This window comes from Gymnoscopelus microlampas (assembly GCF_963454915.1).
Source record: "Gymnoscopelus microlampas genome assembly, chromosome: 21".
NCBI lineage: Eukaryota > Metazoa > Chordata > Actinopteri > Myctophiformes > Myctophidae > Gymnoscopelus > Gymnoscopelus microlampas.
In genome coordinates, this window is record NC_139958.1 from 37,268,289 (window position 1) to 37,289,341 (window position 21,053).

Sequence of the window (21,053 nt, forward strand, 5' to 3'; positions counted from 1 at the left end):
GTTTCCTGCTGTGTCGTTCATTCGACTTACGCTGGAGCGGTTGGCTCACTAATTATTGGGGCGGCCATAGCTGATTGGGTAGAGAGGCCATAGCTGAATAGGTAGAGTAGAGAGGCCATAGCTGAAAGGGTAGAGTAGAGAGGCCCCGGCAATGTATCAAAGTGTCCCTGAGCAAGACATTTAACCCCTATCTCGTTGCTGTCGGGCAGAAACCCCTTATCTCCATATTTTTACTTTTTGTGTTTTTTGGTAAATTAACGCCCTACTTGATCATACTACAGTGTCACACAAAAGTCATCAAAAGTAGCAGATCCACAAGCTCGAAACTCGGCGCGACGCGTTTTGGGGACGGGGAACCTGCCGCTTCTGACACGTATGAAGGAATACAAGAAACGGAACGGTCGCCACCAGGTATTACGAAACGTAACCTCAGTAAAACTACGCCTAAACCTAACCTTATTCCTAACCTTAACCTTGAGTAAAACTAATACAAGAACCGCTGTGGGGCGAGCGGTCCGCGGGAAAAAATGGGGGCGAGCGTGTTTTGGGGCGAGCGTTCCGGTTACTGTATGAAGCGCATGTGTGACCTTGACCTTCATAGACATTAATACATAGACACCTCATTGGCCAGTGGGGCCGCACGTCAACGCCACCCCCACCCCCATATTATGCAGGGAAGCTTGCCATAACTCAAGAAATATGCCTGAAATGTATAGAAGTACCCGAGACTAAACCTTGTTTCTGTTTTATAACCATTACTGTTAACTATCTATGTTTTCATGTTAAACCTGCATGTTTTATTTAACAAATTATCTTAACATAAATACATGTCTGACATTTATAACAAAACAAACCCGCGACACAATTCTGTTAAGAATTCAGAACCACTTCACTGTGGAACAGTTCTAAGGTGTAGTTCACAAAAGTGATGCTTTTCACAGCCTGGAGCTAGTCTATATTTTAGGAACGTGCAAATAATCTTTCTCCCTACTTAACAGGCACATATCATCCTGTAAATACATAGTGGGCTTGGCTGCCATTAAGCAATTTCAGGCTGATACGAGCCCTAGCGACCTTTCACACTAAAGGTCCTTACACACCGGGGCGTTTTTTTCTTGCGAATAATGCGTTTTTTTTTAAAACCTTATAAAGTCAATGGCTCCGTACATGGAGCGAAAAAGCGAAAAAGCGAAGCGAAAAAGCGTCTTTTCATTATTCGGAACGAGGCCGAATTTTGCGTATATTCGCTATATTCGCCGGTATGTAAGGACCTTAACTATCCAGCTCTGAGCAAATGTGCAGCATTTTAGTATTCAGAAGCTCAACTTACACTTAAATATCGTCTCTGTCGGGTCATAATGTCCAAAACTGTTACTTTTCAGGACTCTAATTCAAGAGTATAAAAAATTGCAGATTTACAAGCTCATAACGCGTCGCTTCGTACCACGTTATGAGCTTGCAGATCTGCTACTTTTTGCTGCTTTTGTGTTTGAGTTTTTTCGTAAATTAACGCCCTACATGCAGTATGATGAGGTAGGGTGTAAAATTGACGAAAAAACGTATAAATATGGAGATAAATGATTGGCAGCAACAATATACTTTGTTGACTGGGGTCCCCCAGGTGTCTATACTTGGCGTCCTCCTTTTTTCCCTCTACACTAAATTGCTTTGAGGAAAAGAGCCAAATGTACTAGCTGTCGTGTACTCTGGGATGTGCCGTGGATGAAGAAGCTATGTATAGGGGTGCCCTGACTGAGCCCAAAACGTTTGAGGCCCACCGCTCTACGGCAGGGGTCTTCAACAGGGGGTCGGGGACCCCTAGGGGGTCTTCAGAGTTACTACAGGGGAGGTGCGCCAAATCTTTGTGCGATAGGAACCTTCTTTCAGAGCCAAAGGCTGAGTTTACCAAGTAGTGATGGTTTAAGTGGTTAAATATCTGAAAATACACATTGAGCACGAATCCAACATAATTCATAGAAAGAAATATGTTTAAACAAACAAAAAACTAACAAAAAACATTAACTTACACAGCGCTGATGATAGTGCTGTCAGACAAGTCTTAAAAGTTGAATATGCAACACAATTTTACACGCTAACTGTAGGTAGTAAGTAGGGGGGTCCGTGCTTCAACTCTCTCAGCTGAGGGGTCCTTCCTTGGCCTGAAAAGCGTTGGAAGACCCCTGCTCTAGAGTCTTCTAGCACAGAGGTTCTCAAAGTGGGGTCCGGGGACCCCCAGTGGTCCTTGAGGGAGTTCCAGGGGGTCCCCAGGTAAATGATAGATAGTTAGGAACCAAATGGATCCTTATGGGTCTGTAACTCAGAGAGTGTAGAAATGGAACCAAATGGACCTTAACGGGTCCATTTGGTTCCATTTCTACACTCTCAGAGTTAAATTAACATTAATTTTACAATATAAATTGGGGTCCCAGAGATAGAAAGGCCATTAAATGGGGGTCTGTAGCCCTAATGCATATCAAACGTCAAATGTCCTTCAAATTAAAATGGTTGAAAATCACTGCTAGAGCTGTAAAAATCTTCTCTTATGGGGGTCCTCCTTGGCATATCTTTCCAAATGGGGGTCCGCGGGCTAATAAGTGTAAATTTGGGGGTCCTTGACATGAAAACGTTTGAGAACCACTGTTCTAGCACGTTCACCTCTCGTGCTCTGCCTCTTCGCTGCAGCCTGTGACATGCTGGATGCTGAGTGATGATGCCCTGGGGTCCCACACCGAGGAACACACATCACCCTCTCCAGCTGTTGTCACTAAGTACTAGCTTTGAGTTTGATGGCCATTCTAACTACATTCCTCCCCTCTCCTGTCACCTGGGCTCGCAAGCGCTACAAATCACGCCGCCGATGTTGTGGCAACCGAGCGGGTTGTTGTAGACGACAAAACGCTCGCTTCCTTTGAGGAGGAAGGGTTGCCTTTCTCCCCTTCCGACAATCAACGCGTCCCAAGGGGAGAGGCACGGCAAGCGTTGTCCTCGGGCGGCGAGGCAGCGTTATTGTCTGTCATCAATCAACGGGAACATCAAAAATAATTTAGTAAATTAGCACTCCGAGGTAAACGCTCGCTACCTAAATCGTCCGCTGTCACATACACTCAACAAATGACCCAGACTGCAGCTGTGATGCAAGTTAACTGCTGACTCATTTTCGAAGCAGTGTTTCTCGACCTGGGGTCCCCCCCCCACCCCCCCGGGGAGGGGGGTCGCCAAAGATCACAGGGATCACATTTGAGAAACGTTAGGTAGATCTAGAACTTTCTGCAGCAAGAAAACCTACCACACTACACTAGAAATCTGATGGTTCCCCGTCAGCCATCACTACCTCAACTGTGGAATATTGAACTCTCACATGACTTGCCCGTTCACAAAGGTCTGTTATGATGTTATAATCGGAAAACCTCAACATGTAACGAAACCCGATTTTAGATGGCATTTACAGGCTATTTTAATATGGGTATAGTTTATTCTGACATGTACAGAATAGACCATTTCACCTCTTTTTCCCCCCTCTCCCACCAGTATTATTGTTACCGTGTTGACCAAGGAACAGTGAGAACCTAAATATAGCCTAATTATACTTGTCCCTTTTGGAGCCATAATTAGTTTCTTAGGCAGGGTACACTTCCACTGTTCTGTTATCATCACATGAGAGGGAGGATTGTTCCACTATATACCAGCATTACTGTGATTGGGTCATAAGAATAGAGCAATAGCAGTGGCGGCCATTTTGTGGTGCCACAGATAGAAAACCCATTCATTCATGTTTGTGATTTTTATAATTGCTTAAATGTTGCACCCCTAATAATGAAGGCCGGGTTGGAGGATGGTGTGGATACTGTGTAAGATTCTGGCTATAGCTGGTACCGACGCGTTTCATTTAGCATTGCTACAACATGCTAACAAGCTACCAGCGGACATTTCTCAGCAACCGTACTTCCAACTATTTGACCAGTACCTCATTAACCCATTAAGACCGGGAAAGTATCTGTGTCATTTTAGATTTTAGCTATATATATATATATATATATATATATATATATATGTAGCGTGTAGCCGCTATATATATAGCTATATCATAGCGACATACATTTTTCAAAAAAGTCTTTGGAATCTTGTTTGAATTGTTTTTTTTACACAAATCGTCTCTTCTGGGGGTCCCTGTCACGAAGCATTTACAGATGGGGGGGGGGGGTTTCCACGGCCTAATATATATCAATTTGAGGGTCCTTGGCACAAGAAAGTTTGAGAACCACTGATTTAGAAGGCATTTTGTAGGCCTCAGGTCTTAAAATAAACGGTTGGTGATGCTCCCTTGGAATGGGTACATCAGTCAGTACTGTCAGACATGGTTCTTCCTCAGTCTTCACCCAGAGGTAACTTTTCTTTTTTTTGTTGTCAGACCTGAGGTATTAACCCATTAACCCCCCCCCCCCCCCCCCCCCTCCCACCATGGTGGGTCTCATGGCTGAATCCACCCTGCAATTAACCACTTAAACCCTATATTCTTCGTTGACCGGAGCCCCCCAGGGGTCTATACTTGGCCCCCCTCCTGTTTCTCCCCCCTCCCACCAAACTCGCCGAAAATAGCAGATCCACAAGCTCATAGATCTTGTAGATCTGCCGTTTACACAGAATGTTCGTCTATATAACGCTAACAGTTGTCATTAATTCAAGATTAACGTGTTTGAGTGATTATAGGCTTTTATTTGGTTATTCAAAAAAGAAAAACAGTGAAAATAACAGATCTACAAGCTCACAGCGCCATGCCGCGACACGTTGGGAGCTTGTAGATCGGCTATTTTCTGTGCACGACACCAGCACGCAACCTAAGTATAAATCAGACGTAACTCCAACCACTAAACCTAACCTGTAAGTGCCTAATGCTAATTCCAACCTAAATCCTTTCCTAATTGAAAGCCTGACTCTACAAATCTTTTGTTTTTGCCATTAAACAAACATCTGTCTTATTTGTGAGGACCAGGACAATTGTCCTCCTGTCTATTTTTCAAATTCTACTATACTTGGGGGGACATTCTGTGTCGGCCCTCACAAGTATAGTAACACGCGCGCGCGCGCGCACACACACACACACACACACACACACACACACACACACACACACACACACACACACACACACACACACACACACACACACACACACACACACACACACACACACACGGTCTATGTGGGCAGGTTGGCAATGTGTCTTGTTCAAACAATGTAAACAATCCAATGTTTTTATGGCGTGGCTTTGCAAGAGGCTAACCATCTATGACAGGGTCTGTGTCTATCTGTCTGTGTCTGTCTGTCTGTCTGACTATAGTTAATCTCACAAACTGCTGGACCGATCAGCGCCACATCTTGGGAACTTGTAGATCAGGTATTTATCGTAATTGAGGCAAAAAGTTTGAAATCGTCGCCCACGGCTTGTGATGATTTTTATATTATATTGTTATATTGTTCTTTCTTGGCCGTGGTCGCAAAAGGATTCGCCACTGAAACAGGACAATAAAGTACAATCTCATCACATTGTTGTTCTGTGGTTGTATTTGAGGACAGGTACACATACCTCTCCCCTGGTGTGACCACTGGTCTATATAAGGTAGTAGTTCTCAAACTTTTACATTTCGAGGACCCCCATAACTCTGAGAGTGTGCAAACGGAACCAAATGGACCATTTGCATACTCTCAGAGTTATAGACCTGTAAGGGTCCATTCGCACCCACTTTGAGAACCAGTGGTCAATGGCATGGGCTGCATTCATACTTGACCGATCTACACGCTCACAACGTGTTGCATCGTGACGCATTGCGAGCCATTTCAGCACGCGACAATGACACGCAACAATTTATAAATCAGGCCCAAGTATATACAGGGAATTAACTTTCCTCTTCCAACACAAAACATATACAATGGGTGGATTCTTAAATGAGACTCCTGTCTCTTGCTAAGCCACCACACAAACACAAAGCAAGTCTCTTGGCAGGGTTTGTGTGCCTCGCAAGACAATGGAGGAGCTAAAGCCATTTGCCAATTGTTTATACAGCCATGTACACTGTAGTAGGCCATTTACTGTCACAACACATAATTGCGCTTTTCTTACACTGCATTCATGATCCTTATAAAAACAACTATACACACAATGTTCAAATAGCACCACTAACAACGCATTTAAAAACAGATACCAGTAGAACGTTATTCATCACGTTCATAAGTAGGGAGTATTTTCTAGTCCCCGGGGGGGGGTTGCTTTTACAGATTAACCCAGCTGATGGTTGCTCAGATGGCTATGATAAGCGCACAGAAGGGAGTTGTTAAGGTTAAGTGTCTTGCTCAGGGACACTTAAGACACTTATACTGGGGTGAGTACACACGCACACACACACGCACGCACGCACACGCACACACACACGCACACACCTGGGAGCTGACCAGTTCAACCACAGTCTTATACTGTTGGCCACTGAGCAGTTCCACTGGAGCAGCTGGGGGGGGGGGGGGGGGGGTCCAGTGACTTGCTCAAGGGCACTTCGGCGGTGTTTGGGGGAGGGGTGAGTGGTGGCCATTCACTTTCCCCCGCCCCAGATTTGTCCTGCCGGCCCGGGGGAATCGAACCTAGGAACCTTCCGGGCAACAAGTGTGCTCCTTTAACCTTGAGGCCAACGCTGCCCATAACATTAATGACGATGGATGTGATATTCTCTACATTGACGATTTGACTTTCACAGTTTGAAAATCGTTGTTGTCGGGCAGACGGCTCTTATCTCCATATTTTAACTGTTTGTGTTTTTCCGTGAATGAACGCCCTACTTGATCATACTACAACTACAGCGTCACACGAAAGTGCGTCAAAAGTAGCAGATCCGCAAGCTCGAAACGCGGCGCGAAGCGACGCGTTTCGCGCTTCCGGATCTGCTACTTTTGCTATTTTTGCGTTTGAATCCTGAAAAGTAACAGTTTTGGACATATGAGGTTTCCACCCCGACAGAGATTAAATTGTTTGCCTAATGGGATGAGAAACGCAGATTTGAATCTTGTAAATCTATTCCAGGGGGACGTGCCAAGTCAGATTGAAAGATAACGCGGTTGCCAACAACACATGCATGTTTTAGATTATCTCCCCGTCCCCGTCCCCGTCCCCGTCTTTTCCCCTCGATGGTAGAGGACATGACAGCAAGACTTACGGATGAGATTGTAATGAAGACACGAGGACAATTTAAAGATTCTTGTCAGAAGGAAATCTAACGCGTGTTCAACACTTTTGAGCTGCTTCGGGTTGTTCGATGGGTCCGACACATTCGACAGGGGGTCCTCAGAGTAACGACAAGGGGGTTATTAACCACATCCCTATTCTGACGAAAATGGCAGATCTAGAAGCTCACAATGCGTGGTGAAGAGGGAAAAGAGAGCAGACCAAGTACAGAGCCAAAGTTCAAGATGACTAAGTATTGAGGGTTTTAGACTTTAAGTGGTTTAAATGTCTGAAAAAACGGATTAATATGAACCCACCATATCAATAGAAAAGATCATGTGTTAACAAACAAAACAAAAAAATATGAATTCACAAAACACTGATGATAGTACTGTCAAACAAGTCTATGAAGCTATCTAAGAAATCTATACAAGAGTTCTGCAACACAATTTTATACAATATGTAGCGGGGGTCCCTGCTTTATCTCTAAGGGGTCCTTTGACTCCTTGGCCTGAAAAACATTGAAGACCCCATGCACTGCAGTAATAAACTAAAGTACAAATGAAGGCATTTCAAAGTGCGCTCTTTATCACACCATCTTAAAGCCGACCAACCCCAAGCCATAAATGTCCTCAAGTCCCTTTTAAATTACAGAGGCATCTTCAGCCGTGGAGTAAAAAAAAAACTGTGTCTGAGAAATGAGAGGACCTCAAAGTCAACAGTAAACTTCAGTTGGTGGTGGCCACACAGATAGGTTGGCATCCGACAGAGACCCCATGGACCATTTTGTTTGGTTGCTCAACAATGTACACACAACCCAGAAACCTACAGCCACACTTGGGCTAACCTCTAGCACCAAGTGGTTTCCATAATAGTCAAAAATGTGTTTCAACATCAGCTTGTATATCAAAAACAACCCAGAGACTCGCTGCATTATGAGAGTTTTCAGTGTGGTGAGAACCGAGGGGGGGGGGGGGGGGTGGTCGGTTGAGATTTTGCAGAGTCACTTTGACCAAAAGCTGCTAACTAGCAAACGCATGAGGGTTTGATGTTCAGCTATGGCGGCCACTCAACAATTTGTTTGCCCACGCAATTTTCTACAAGCTTTCACACAAATATGCATACCCTTGGGGGTTAAAAAAAAAAAAAGACTACGTCTGCAGCTAATTGACAAAACCAGAGGGTTGCCTCTGCCTTGGCGTCCATTAGTAGGGAATGTGGCTTGACCACCCTGTTCGAGACTTTGCACAGGCTTAGTGCTCTGTGAAGTACAAATTAAACGTCATGTTGATAACATCTTTATGTGGACAAATATTCAACGGAAAAATGATACATTCACAGAGCTTTCAAAAAGTTGTTGCGTAAAAGTATCACTTTTTTTCCACACACAAAAACATATTATGATTGTTTTTGGCTGGTCAAAAATTATTGTTTTGTTTACCTCTGAAAGCTGACAACCATCTACTTCTATTTTCTTTGGGGAAAGGTACTTTTTTTTCCCTCAAAGAAACGCTTGGAGGCAGCCACCACGTTACAATGTGGCAAACTGCATAATTGATGCCTTGCCGATGAAATGAGCAACAGAGGTGTTTAGAGAGCGACATCTAGTGGCTGAAGATTGCCTATTGAACCTTTAAGAAAATAACTTTTTTTACAAAACCTCGGAAAAACAAAAAAACAACATGAACATATAGGCAACAACATTCTCCAAACCACAGTCTGTGATTAGCTAAACTACCAACAGCCAATTGATTATTGGTAGTTAATGTGAGTAATAGTTGTTAACATACCCTCCTTGTCCTCGTCTGCTGCGGGTTTCAAACTGTCTTCCTTCCGCTGCTTAATGGCCTGCAGGTCCTTCTTCAGCTGGCGGGCCTCTTTACGAAGTTCATCACTATATATAGACAGAAGAGGGTTTCAAGATTCTACACTTTATACTATGTAATCGCTGTAATGACCTCCTGTGTCCAAAACCGTTACTTTTCAGAAAATGGAACATTATTTAGTCACAAGCTTGTGTTAATACTTTTCATTAGTTAAACATTTATTAAAACAACAACAACAGACACACTTAACCGCAAAAAGAGCAGATCTACAAGCTCACAACATGGATCGGCTATTTATGCTGCATTTGTGTGACACTGTAGTGCAGTGGTTCCCAAACTTTTAAGCTCAGGATCCAAAAGAGAAATCAGACATTCGCCGGGAACTAGTGAAAATAGTAGATCTACCAGCTCACAATGTGTCACTTTACGCCGCGTTGCAAGCTTGTGGATCTGCTATTTTATTTATGAAATACTTTAGAAAAATGTTGGAAGGGGTTTAAATTTTTTGTTTGAACTTTAAATCTTTTGCAATAATTATATATTTTTTAAATGTAGGCAACTGAAAAAAGGGGATATTTACCCGCGACCCATAAAAATGAGTCTGTGACACAAAGATGAGTCCCGACCCACTGTTTGCTATAGTGAGATGAAGTAGGGCATTCATTTACAAACAAGAAAGAAATGACTTGAAAAGTCAAATTCTACCAGGTGCTCTGTGTGTGTGTGTGTGTGTGTGTGTGTGTGTGTGTGTGTGTGTGTGTGTGTGTGTGTGTGTGTGTGTGTGTGTGTGTGTGTGTGTGTGTGTGTGTGTGTGTGTGTTTTCATAGACCTGATTACTTGTTTTTCGGATTGCTTGTTTCTCTCGCCAAACCTGGCAACAGAATCTGCGACGCTAAACGCTATAACGTTTTTTATATAAGTGGTGGCAACATTTTTTGACACCACACGGGTCTTCCCAACAATAGCGAAGATTGAAGTCAGTGTGAACATGGCCAAATAATAACTTAATAGCCAAACTAGGTCTAATGAAGCACGCTAGCATTTAGGCTAACCCTCCTGCCTGAGGCTGCAGTAAAACTTGCACTGTCTGCAACAACAGTGTGAATGAGGGGAGCGGAGAGGAGCACGGTTACTGCGGGGGGCGGGCCGTCTCCCCATTCGTGTCGCCATTGGCTTAAAGGAGTGAAGGACAGCCAGGACAGCCAATGACACTTAGGTGTCACTTAGGTGTCACTTGGGTGTCAGACTATGTCCCAGCTTGTCTGTAGACCCGGCGCTCTTCGAGCACCTGGTAAAAAATATGGAGATATGAGGTTTCTGCCTGACAACAATGATATACTAATCTTAAATCATTACACTTAAACAGGCAGTAATTCTGAAAATAGTTGATGGTGACAGATTCCAAAGCCAAGGCTCGAGGTTTCTTAAGTCTGATTTATAATTTGTTGCGACTGAACGCGCTGTGTGAGCTTGTAGATTGGATCATTTCTGTGAGCTTGTAAATTTCAGCACGCCACACCGCCGCACGACTACCATTAAATCAAACATTACAAAACCTGAATATACTGATTAGGCTTACACCAGCAAGCATATCCATCCATTTAAACATTCCACACCAATGAATAATATATTTTAGCTGGTGTTAACAAACAAACATGAACTGTTCCAACATAGTCCATATTTCACGGCTCATCTGTCTGGGTTTTTCTGGCAGTCATGAAACACGTTTAAAACATACAGTGATCATAATGTGGAGATGACCGTGAAACTGCACAGTAACATCAACAGAACTCAATTTTAATGCAACTGTACAAATGTACACTCTCCGTATTGTGCTTCATAGTCTGTGGCTTTACGGACAATTTTGCCTCAAATTTGAAAAGTTATCCTTGCGAATCAGCCGTATTCATATAACAATAACAGAGCATCGGGCCTCAATGCAATGTATCACTTTTTTGGTCAAATAAACATAATATCCCAATGACCTTGTGTGCAAAATGTAAAAAATGCTTGGCCCTCTTTTTCTCAAGTGGCACCAGCATTGAAACCACTGAATCCATGCAGCCACGTGGGCCAAGCCTCAAACTGGACAGCAGAGGCAGACTCTGCTTCCAGAAAGTGAGGTGAGGTATATTTTGATAAACTGCCATAAGATCATCTCATGTACAGCTGAAGAGCTCTGAACCAAGTACAGCAGAAGTTCTTTTGTTGTTGTCGTTTTCTTTTTTAGGTTACTTTTTGGGCATTTTCGAAGCCTTTATTTGATAGTGATAGTGTAGAGCACTTTTTCCCCAAACAGTAGGATAGGACTCGGGACCCATCTTTGGGTCGCGGACCAATTTTTATGGGTTGCGAGTAAATATCTCCTTTTTTCCGTTTCCTACATTTAAAAAATATATATATATATTATTTCAACAGATTTAAACAAAAGAAATCACAACTTTTTGTCAATTAAAAACAATTCCAAAAGTATTTCATAAATAAAATGACAAAATCTAATAATTTCCATAAATACGTTTAAAAAAAAAGTTGAAGTAGTGAAAATAGCAGATCTACAAGCTCACAACGCTGCGCGAAGCGACGTGTTGGGAGCTTGTAGATCTGCTATATTCACCAGTTTGGGTCCCGGGCATTTCTATTTCTAATTTCTATTTTGGGTCTTGAGCTAAAAAGTTTGGGAACTGCAGAGAAGGCGTAAGGGAATGACAGCAAATGGTCTGGTCATGCTACGGACATGCTGATCATGCTAATCACTTGGCCATCGGGTCGCCACCAGTACAGTTGTCGTTCTATCAGCCGAACTGCTCAGGGATTCTGAAGTTTGTTTGGTAAAAGTTAAATGTTCAGCTGACCCCAGGCATGCATAAAAATACATATAACTCAGTATTAAGGGAATGCAAACTATTAGAGATTACAGAAATAAGAACACCATACAAGACGAAAGGGGTCCTGACCGTCAGGCTATGAGTGAAACGTTGAATTTAGTAATGATTTACCACACCATATAATTGAGATTTTAATTATGTTTTACAACTGGTTCTCTTATACTGTCATGTAAAATGTTTTCATGTTATGTCATGTAATTTATTTCTGTGTGGACCCCAGGAAGAGCAGCTGCTGCTAAGGTAGTAGCTAATGGGGATCCAAATAAACAAACAAATAAATAAGCTCCGTTTTGGTCCCATTCTCTGATGAAGCCACAAAGCACAGGTAAGCTAGACAGGCCTACACGCTGGTCCCTTGGCCAGAAACACAGGTAAGCCGCACACGTTGGGCCCCCGGCCCAGAAACAAGAAACAGAAGCAACTCCAGTCCAAAACAATGGCCACCTTTGTTTCTTCCATCTGCTCTCTCTCTCTCTCTCTCTCTCTCTCTCTCTCAGAAACAACATTCATCTTTTTATCCTTCCCCCTCGCTTCCCCCCCTTTTTCTATCAGCAACTTTCATTGCTGCGTTTGTTGCTGCTGTCCAACTCCCATGTAGGTTAACATTTTATTTCTCTGATGCTCTCCGGGGAAAAACACACTGTGGTATTAACCATTTGAACCCCAGCGTTCATATTCTGGGAGTGGGACAAAAGCAGATCTACAAGCTTGCGCAACGCATTGTGAGCTTGTAGATCGGCAATTTTTGGCGAAGAGATTTGGTGTAGACAGAAAAAGGGGTCTAAGTACCCTTGTGTAACTCAAGTCCAGTTCTTTAAGACTGACTACAGGGGTCTAAGTTGTTAAACTTGGTCATGTCTGGTAATTTAACCCATTAAGGCCTGATGGCGATTCAACAAATGCCTTCTAAATCAGTAATTCTCACACTTTTTCGTGCCAAGAAGCCCCAAATTGATTTATATTTGGCCGCGGACCCCCTTTTTGAAAATTATTTGTGCCAGGGACCCCCAGAAGAGAAGATTAATGTTTAACACTTTCAAGATTTTTCTAAATAGCCAACGTATAAAATATGGACTTTGAGAACGACTGATCTAAATCCTAATCCAGTTTCCTTGATCCACTTAAATTGCTATACAGGTGTACAGCATAGCTCAAATCTAAAATGACATCCCGGTTTTAATGGGATGTCAGAAGGAACAGAAGAAGGTTGGCAAATATCAGCTGTTGTGGCTGACTTGATGCCCTGTCTCTTCCATGTTTCTCTCTTTTTTTCCCCTTTAGCTATGACTGCATCACTGTGGCGCTAACTGTGTCCCACATCGAAAAGAGCAGATCTACAAGCTCACGACGCTGGCGCGTGTAGATCTTGTAGATCTGCTATTTCCGGCAGGAGTATAAATCATGCTTTAGCCTCCATTTAAGCTGAAGAAGCAGTCAGACAAGCTGTTGGCTAAGCTCTTCTCTTATTCCCGCTGGGATTGTCACAGCTCGTTCTAGACTAAAGTTTGAACAGATGAAAAAAGGCATGTCTGAGGCAGCCTTCGTCACCGCTGATGAGGTCTGAGAAACCGCCAACTCAGCCACTTTTCCAGAAGCCAGGAGTCCATGATTCATATTGTTTCTAGGGTGTATGACAAAGGGGGGAGTGCGACGTGATGAACGACCGCTGGATGAAGGAATACAGTCGACGCAATGTAGAGCTCGACAGCGAGGGTCGGGGAAGTACAAATCCCATTGATACTGTTATTCTGCATTGGAGTGTTTTATTAGTAGGCATAACGTCGTAAACATCTATGGTGGTAGACTTAACCACGAGCTGTGCGGTTGTGAGGCAATGGTACATGTTCTTGTAGAAGACACAAGTCTGTATGAGATTACCATCATCAACAGTTTTCTGAAAAAACGAATGTTGCTATATCAACTTTTTCGTGTCAAGGACCCCCTAAATTATATGTATAAATTATATTAATGATAATATAAAATAAAGTCAGGGTATTTCTTTCTTGAAAATCTTGAACATTTTTCATTGTGATACCGATTAATAATAACTAAAATGTGCTACGTTAGTTCCACTGATCCAATCTGGAACACAATTTAATTGATTGCTCATTAAAATAAACATGCACTTAACATGGCTGCTATAAGATCTGCTATTTTCACTCGTTTGAGTCCCGGGAGAGATAAAATTTCTCTTTTGGGTCTCGGGGATAAAAGGTTTGGGAACCTCGGCTATAGACAACAGTTGGCATGTATGCCACTGTTTGGGAGAATAAGTCAATTGGCCAAGTATGTTCACATACAAGGAATTTGACTTGGTCCATTGCTCTCAGACACATTAACCCATTAAGGCCAGGGAACGCATCTGTGTAATTTTTTTAAGATTTCTTTCGCTATTCAAAAATAGCAGATCTACAAGCTCATAGCGCGGCACTCGGTGCCGCGCTATGAGCTTGTAGATCTGCTATTTTTGAAAAATTTGAAAAATGTGTGCAAATCTTTGATATATATATATATTTTTTTTTTAAGCGATTTTTTTCTAACTCAAATCTTTGCTTCTGGGGATTCTACAAATGTCTTCGAAATATCTAACAGTTTTTTGAAAAAACGTATGTTGCTATACCTTTTCATGTCAAGGACCCCCAAAATTATATGTATTTGGCCGTGGACCCTCCCCCATCTCAAAATATTTTGTCCCAGGGATCCCCAGAAGCAAAGATTTGAGTTGCTTTAAAAATATATACAGTATATATTCAAAGACTTGCACACATTTTCACGATTTATTCAAAAATAGCAGATCTACAAGTTCGTAGCGCGGCAGCTTGTAGATCTGTTATTTTTTAATAGCCAAAGAAATTGAAAAAGAAATCACACCGTTGCGTTCCCGGATTTATTGGGTTAAACACTTCTGGCAAAGTTCACTGATTACATATCTATGAACAACTATTACACATGGCTGAGACGTGGCCTTCTACTGATGAGGTCAAACATGCATTTTTGGATCCATGATTTATTAGTCCATTTCTGTTCAGGTCAGATTTCGGTGTGGTGGGTTTTTTTTTTCAAAGCTTTATTTGATGAAAATGTGTATGAGCCATAGAGTAACCGTGGCAACACAAGAGTCCTTTGATCAGGGCAATACTTTGTGAGTTTGAAATGAAGACAGGCAATATATTTCATTGCGGAGGAACACCTTCTGACTGAGTGATCTCTTTCTGCTTGCCAAGACAGGTTACAATTTGCAAAACAAGAGACACATATCCAAGGCAACAGCCAAAAGAAATCAGCTTCATGACCCCAGTAGCAATAAAGATAGAGAGGCCGGGAAGAACCTGAGAACACCTGTCAAGTACTCCTCCGAACAAATTCCTCCGAACGCAGTCACATAACGCGTTGCACTTTCCGCCGCTGTCGGAGCAGAAACCTCTTATCTCCAGATTTTAACTGTTTTTTTTTTTCTCCGTAAATTTACGCCCTACTTGATACCCAAGAGTATCAAAAGTAGAAGATGTGCGAGCTCGATTTGAGCGTGTAGATCTGCTACTTTTGCAATGTCTTGAAAAGCAACAGTTTTCGGACATACTAGGCTTCCACACGACAGAGACGTTTTCTTTCTATGCAGCAAACGTCTGTCGTTTTATCTATGACCAGAGATATTTTTTTAATATGAAAATTTAATTTGTTGCCTTACCCACATCCATGTGCTAAAATCCCTATTCTGGGCATGTCAAACATTCTGCAAAAATAGGCAAACATTTGGCAAAAAATAGGCAAACTTCTCCATTTAAAATGCGTAGAATCTGTTGTCTGTGTGACTGTCCCCCCCGCATATCTTGAGAACGGCCTGACTATCGACTTTGAAACCTGGCGTGCGTATCGCAGAGTACCCAGGGGAGCATGGTCAGTGCAGATAAAAGAAGTTGGTCGGATCAACGGTTCCTCTCAGAACCCCAAATCCACACGTATCTCTGTGTATCTGTCTGTCTGTGTGTATGTCTGTGTCCCCTTTACGGCAATACACGGAGATCCCTGGTGTCATCAATATAACGTCATAGTGCTATTGACATCATAAACTGGCCTCCAAGTAAGGATGGGACGATAATCGTTATCGTTTATCGTGATAAAAAAAACACTCACAATAATCATAATGCGGAGATTTAAATTTATCGCGATATTGTCCTCCGTCACAAGGCCACAGTACCACTTACATCCTCTATACTTGATAAAACGCATTTGGCATCTAGTTTCACCAAAAAAGCAGATCTACAAGCTCTCAACGCATCACAACGTTGTGAGCTTGTAGTTCGGGCTATTTCAGACGGCTATTTTACATACAACGAAGTACAGAGAGTTTAAGTGGTTAATTTAGTCACATGTTGAAAGACTTAAAGTCGTGGTGAAATGGCTTTTCCGGTCATTTCATTTTGAAGTTTCAGTCTGAAACGTCGTCTCAACTAATCAGAAGGTCCCATCCCTTCAGGCTATGGAACACTGGAATCTTACTCACTGCACCTGTGTGCAGCAGAGGGCTAGTGTTTGTTTACCCTGCCCAAGGGAGAGAGAGAGCATGTTTGTTACCATGATGATGTTTCTAACCTATAATGTCTTCAGATATATATTTTAGTGTGCTGGTTAAGTTTAAAATGAGTAATGCACCGTCTGGCCGTCATGTTGAGTTGGATAAATAACGTAGCAGCCCAAGAGTGTCTCCCTAATTGAAATCAGGTGTGAGTGGAGGAACGTGAGCTATATGGGAGTCAAACAAGTGAATGAACTCAAGATTCATTTATATTCATAAGAGTCTATCTATCATATGTCATCACACATACATTTGCGTTTACAGGAAGAAATTAAAATTCCAATTTTAGGGACTTTTGATATGAAAATACACAAACAAAATGTTTTGCATCTAATGATAGATAAGTCCTCGTTATGACTGTGGGTATGTTCTAAAAGTGTGAGAAACGTATCTTTCCATTTCACCACATCTTTAACTGTAGCTGTTGTATGGACAGTGTTGCAATGCTGAATTGGAACGTGGTTGCGCTGTATTTTTAATGGCGTGACGCGCACGCCGCTTAACACCTACACTGCAGGCCACACAATGGACAGTTGATATGCATCTAGGCTCATTCCTATGTTCATTTACCTGGTGTGAGTCGGGAGCCTTTGTAAACTTTGTTGAGGTGTGAATTTAAAGTACGGTAGTTTTAAATCTATGCGTGTGCCTGCGCGTGCTCCTGGTCAAATGATTGGTAACTCTGGACCCTAACGAGTCCATTTGGTTCCATTCCTACACTCTCAGAGTTATGTGGGTCCATGGTCTAATGCAAGGGTTCCCAAACTTTTCAGGCCGCGACCCCCCATATTTGACAAGCACTTGGAACAAGCACTTGGAATTGTAGGCATTACATTTAGTTTGACTTGGTTCCACAAATAAATATTATGAAAATAGCCGAACTACAAGCTCACAATGCGAGGCATTGTGAGCTTGTAGATCGGCTATTTTCACGGTTTGCCCTCTTTCTTACATAATATTTGCCAGTTTGGCCAATTTGGTCTTAAAAAGTAATTCAATTGTAACTTTAGAAATGATGTGCAGATAACCTGTAAACACTTATACCGTATGTTGGTTTGTTTACTGTTGAGTGAGAAAACAATGTTGCACATTAAGCTTATCATCTGGGGACCCCTAGTTTGGGAACCACCGGCCAAATGCATAGTGCATAATGCATAACTGGGGGTCCTTGAAATTAAAAGAGTTTGAGAACCACTGGTATGGATAATAAGGACAATATAGCACAATGGACATTAGCAGGGCCGAGCCGAACGCTTTGGAGATCCAAAAGATTTGATAATTAGATTGGGATTCAGATCCTAAATTCAGACGTGGGTTCGCTTGGCTCGGCGTTTAGCCTATTGTTTTATCTATACCACATGCGGCGTTGGGGAGCAGTGAGTGAAGTCAGAGTGTATTCAACAGGCCTGCGCATAACTGAAGACTGACATGACTTATACTGCGGGCTATTTATTTCTCTTTTAAATGTTTTTATTCAGGCCTTGCGCCATATGTTGTCAGCAACGTTGGCTCAATTTGCACTCGCGTTAGTGGAGGAGCTTTCTGCGGCTTTTAAAAAGTTTAATGATCATTAACATACTTTTAACATGGAGCACATTTTATTCACTAGGAAAACCCACGGTTCTGGTGTACTGCAGATGCGCCGATATGGAAATTCTGGGCCAATGCCAATAGATTATTTTCTTTTTCAAACTCCACAATCAGCCGATACATACCTACTGAGATTCGTGCCCTGGAAAAAACGGCAACAAAAATATTCTATCCATTATAATTTGCAATATACATAGAATTGAGAACCGTCTCCAGACCAAGCTGCGCCGACCATAAGCTCCTTGTGAGTTCCTTGTGGAACCATTAAAGGAGTAGTTCACCCAAAAAATTACTTATTTTCTATCAATTGCACATCCCATGAAGCCTTGAATTCATGGATTTGTTTTTGTTTTTGTTGCATTCCTAAGCTAATAATTTGATTCCCGTCTCCTACCGACTAATGTATCCGGTAGGAGACACAAAATAGATTCTTTGTGTCTCCTACCGGATATACACACGGTCATCAAAGTACAATGGACCACAATGGAAACAAGCCCCCTGGGGCTTGTTTCCATTGTGGAGCTTGTCCTTTAAGCATAGCTTTTGACTGCATACACCATGCACCGTTAACAAACTTGTTAATAAAGTATTCAATCAATGATGACCCGTGTTTGAATCCGACCCGACCCGTCTCGTCTCTGCTCTCTCTCTCTGCCCCTGGTTTTCTGTCTCTCTATAACAAACTGTAATAAAAACTATTCACACTTTTTTTTAATTAAATAGCAGATCTACAAGCTCATAGCGCGGCACTCGGTGCCGCGCTATGAGCTTGTATATCTGCTATTTTTGAATAGCCAAAGACATCTAAAATGACAGAGATGCGTGCCCGGATTGAAGGGGTTAAGTCAATGCGTTTCTTTTTTTCAGTGGTGCGTGGTCCGCTGCCAGCAGTGACAGCATTAGTAATCATTTCTTGCCAACGTGTTTTTTACATTTGCATGGCTCTCTATGAGCCGAGTAGTCTAGACTCTAGACAAGTCAAGGACTAATATGTATTTGGCCGCGGACCCCCTACTGAAAACATTTTATGCCAGGGGGACCGCCAGAAGAGAAGATTTGTCGTCAAGCGTTTTGAAGTGATTCAAAAATGTTTCTAGATTTGAAAAGCTCACAGCGTACTGTACGTTGTGAGCGACACGGCTATTTTTGATGCCAAAGTATAAAATAGGGTTCAAGTGGTTGAACTGATTTTGATGCTATATTAAAATCCCTTTGCTGGGGAGCCCCTGGAAGACCCTCAAGGACCCCTGGGGGTCCCCCCGGACACCACTTTTTAGAATTGGCTTCTCAAAACATTGTCATGTCAAGGACTTCCAAATTGATACCCATTAACCCATTAAGACCGGGAAAGAATCTGTGTCATTTTACATTTCGAAAAATCGTGAACATTTTTGCAAATCTACGAATTTATATATATATATATTTTAAAGCGAACATCTGTAACTCAAATCTTTGCTTCTGGGGGTACCTTGAACAAAATATTTTGAGATGGGGGTCCACGGCCAAATACATACATAAATTAGGGGGTCTTTGGACAGTTTGAGCACCACTGATACAGCAACATACCCTTTTCAGAAAACTGTTTTTAGAATTTAGAATTTGTAGATGTATTGAATGGGTTAAGGAAAAAAGGAGGGGCGCTCGAGTGGCGCAGTGGCAAAGTCCCTGCCCACCACCGCGGAGGTTGTGGGTTCAAATCCACCGCGGCGCATCCGGCTTTGTCGAGTGTCTACACGAACACAATTGGGGGGGGGACATTAGCCAAAGAATAGCAGTTGTGGAGTTGTGAGCTTGTAGATCAGCTATTCTCGCCATGAATACAGGTGTGCATTGAGATTTTGACCTGCCCATCCATAGATATAGAAATCTAGATACCTCATTGGCCTCTGCAGTTCATTGGAGCGACCGGTATCGCAATACAAGGCTCTTCCGCAGGGCTACTTGACTACTGTCTACTGGCCAATCACAGCGCATCTAACTGACTAGTTGCTGCGCGGCTGCCTCTTAAGAAAAGACCCGCCCCACCTGCCTCTGATTGGCCTACCGAACATCCCCTTCTGTTGCGCACGCGGAAGTTTCCAGCTTGCCCTGCTGAACTGGAAGCACGGCCGAGATACGCACGCCTCAGAGCCGAAGGAGGCGTCTACCTTTATATGTCTATGTGCCCATCGGCACAGAATGTTTGGGAACCCCTGCTCTAAACGACTGCCAGTGGTTCTTCTTTAAAGAAATAAATATGTTTGAGCTTGTAGATCGGCTATTTTTGCTACTTTTGTGTGACATAGAATGACAAAGTAGGGCATTAATTACGAAAAAAAGTTAAAATACGGAGATAAGAGATTTCCGCCCGACAATATATGCAATGTGGCCCTCTGGGAGTGAGTGTGGAAATATAGTGGCCCTCTCCATCATCAAAGTTGCCCACCCCTGCACTAGGTGATAGCAAGTGGTAAAATAACAGTTAGGGAAGTGTTAATCTTGGTTTATGTTCAGCCCAGCTGTGAGTGAAAAGTGATTAACCAGACAGCGACTAGAGAGAGCCAGGGCCCTGCTGGCTGGCAGAGCATCTACGCAGTGTCCCACGGCCATATGGAAGCGTTTTGCTTTACCCAGTCATGCCCCGTCTGGGTTTTTGTTAAACCAAAGTGGTGGCTAGGCTACCACATGCACAGTTTTTTCTGTTGCTTTTTGGTGTAAACCCGATTTTACGAGACTCGGATACGTCTTTTAAAGGGATCGGGGGATCGATCATACCATGATTTTTCAAAGGTTAGTGAAAACACTCGAAAATCGCTGGCAGTGGCGTAGCAAATTATGTTTTATTTCTGGCAGTCAAAGAGTTAATGTAGAGCGAAAAACTGAACAGTCCCTAGTATAGAGCCTTGGGGGACTTTGGGATTGAAGTGGTTAAGCCAAGTTCACCACCACAAGTTTCACGATGAGATGAAACCACTTTATGGTCGATTTTA

General features: G+C 42.6%; 1 protein-coding gene across 2 annotated transcripts in view; it reads right to left on the reverse strand.

The window, feature by feature from the left end:
- cwc27 (CWC27 spliceosome associated cyclophilin) overlaps positions 1-21,053 on the reverse strand; it is a 51,544-nt gene that overhangs the window by 15,262 nt on the left and 15,229 nt on the right. For both annotated transcript variants that reach the window (XR_014600004.1, XM_084047348.1), the window contains exon 11: positions 8,998-9,101. Coding sequence is in view for 1 of the 2 variants with exons in the window: in XM_084047348.1 (XP_083903474.1) it covers positions 8,998-9,101 (104 nt within the window). In the remaining variant the exon portion in view is untranslated. The remainder of the gene's footprint in view (positions 1-8,997; positions 9,102-21,053) is intronic.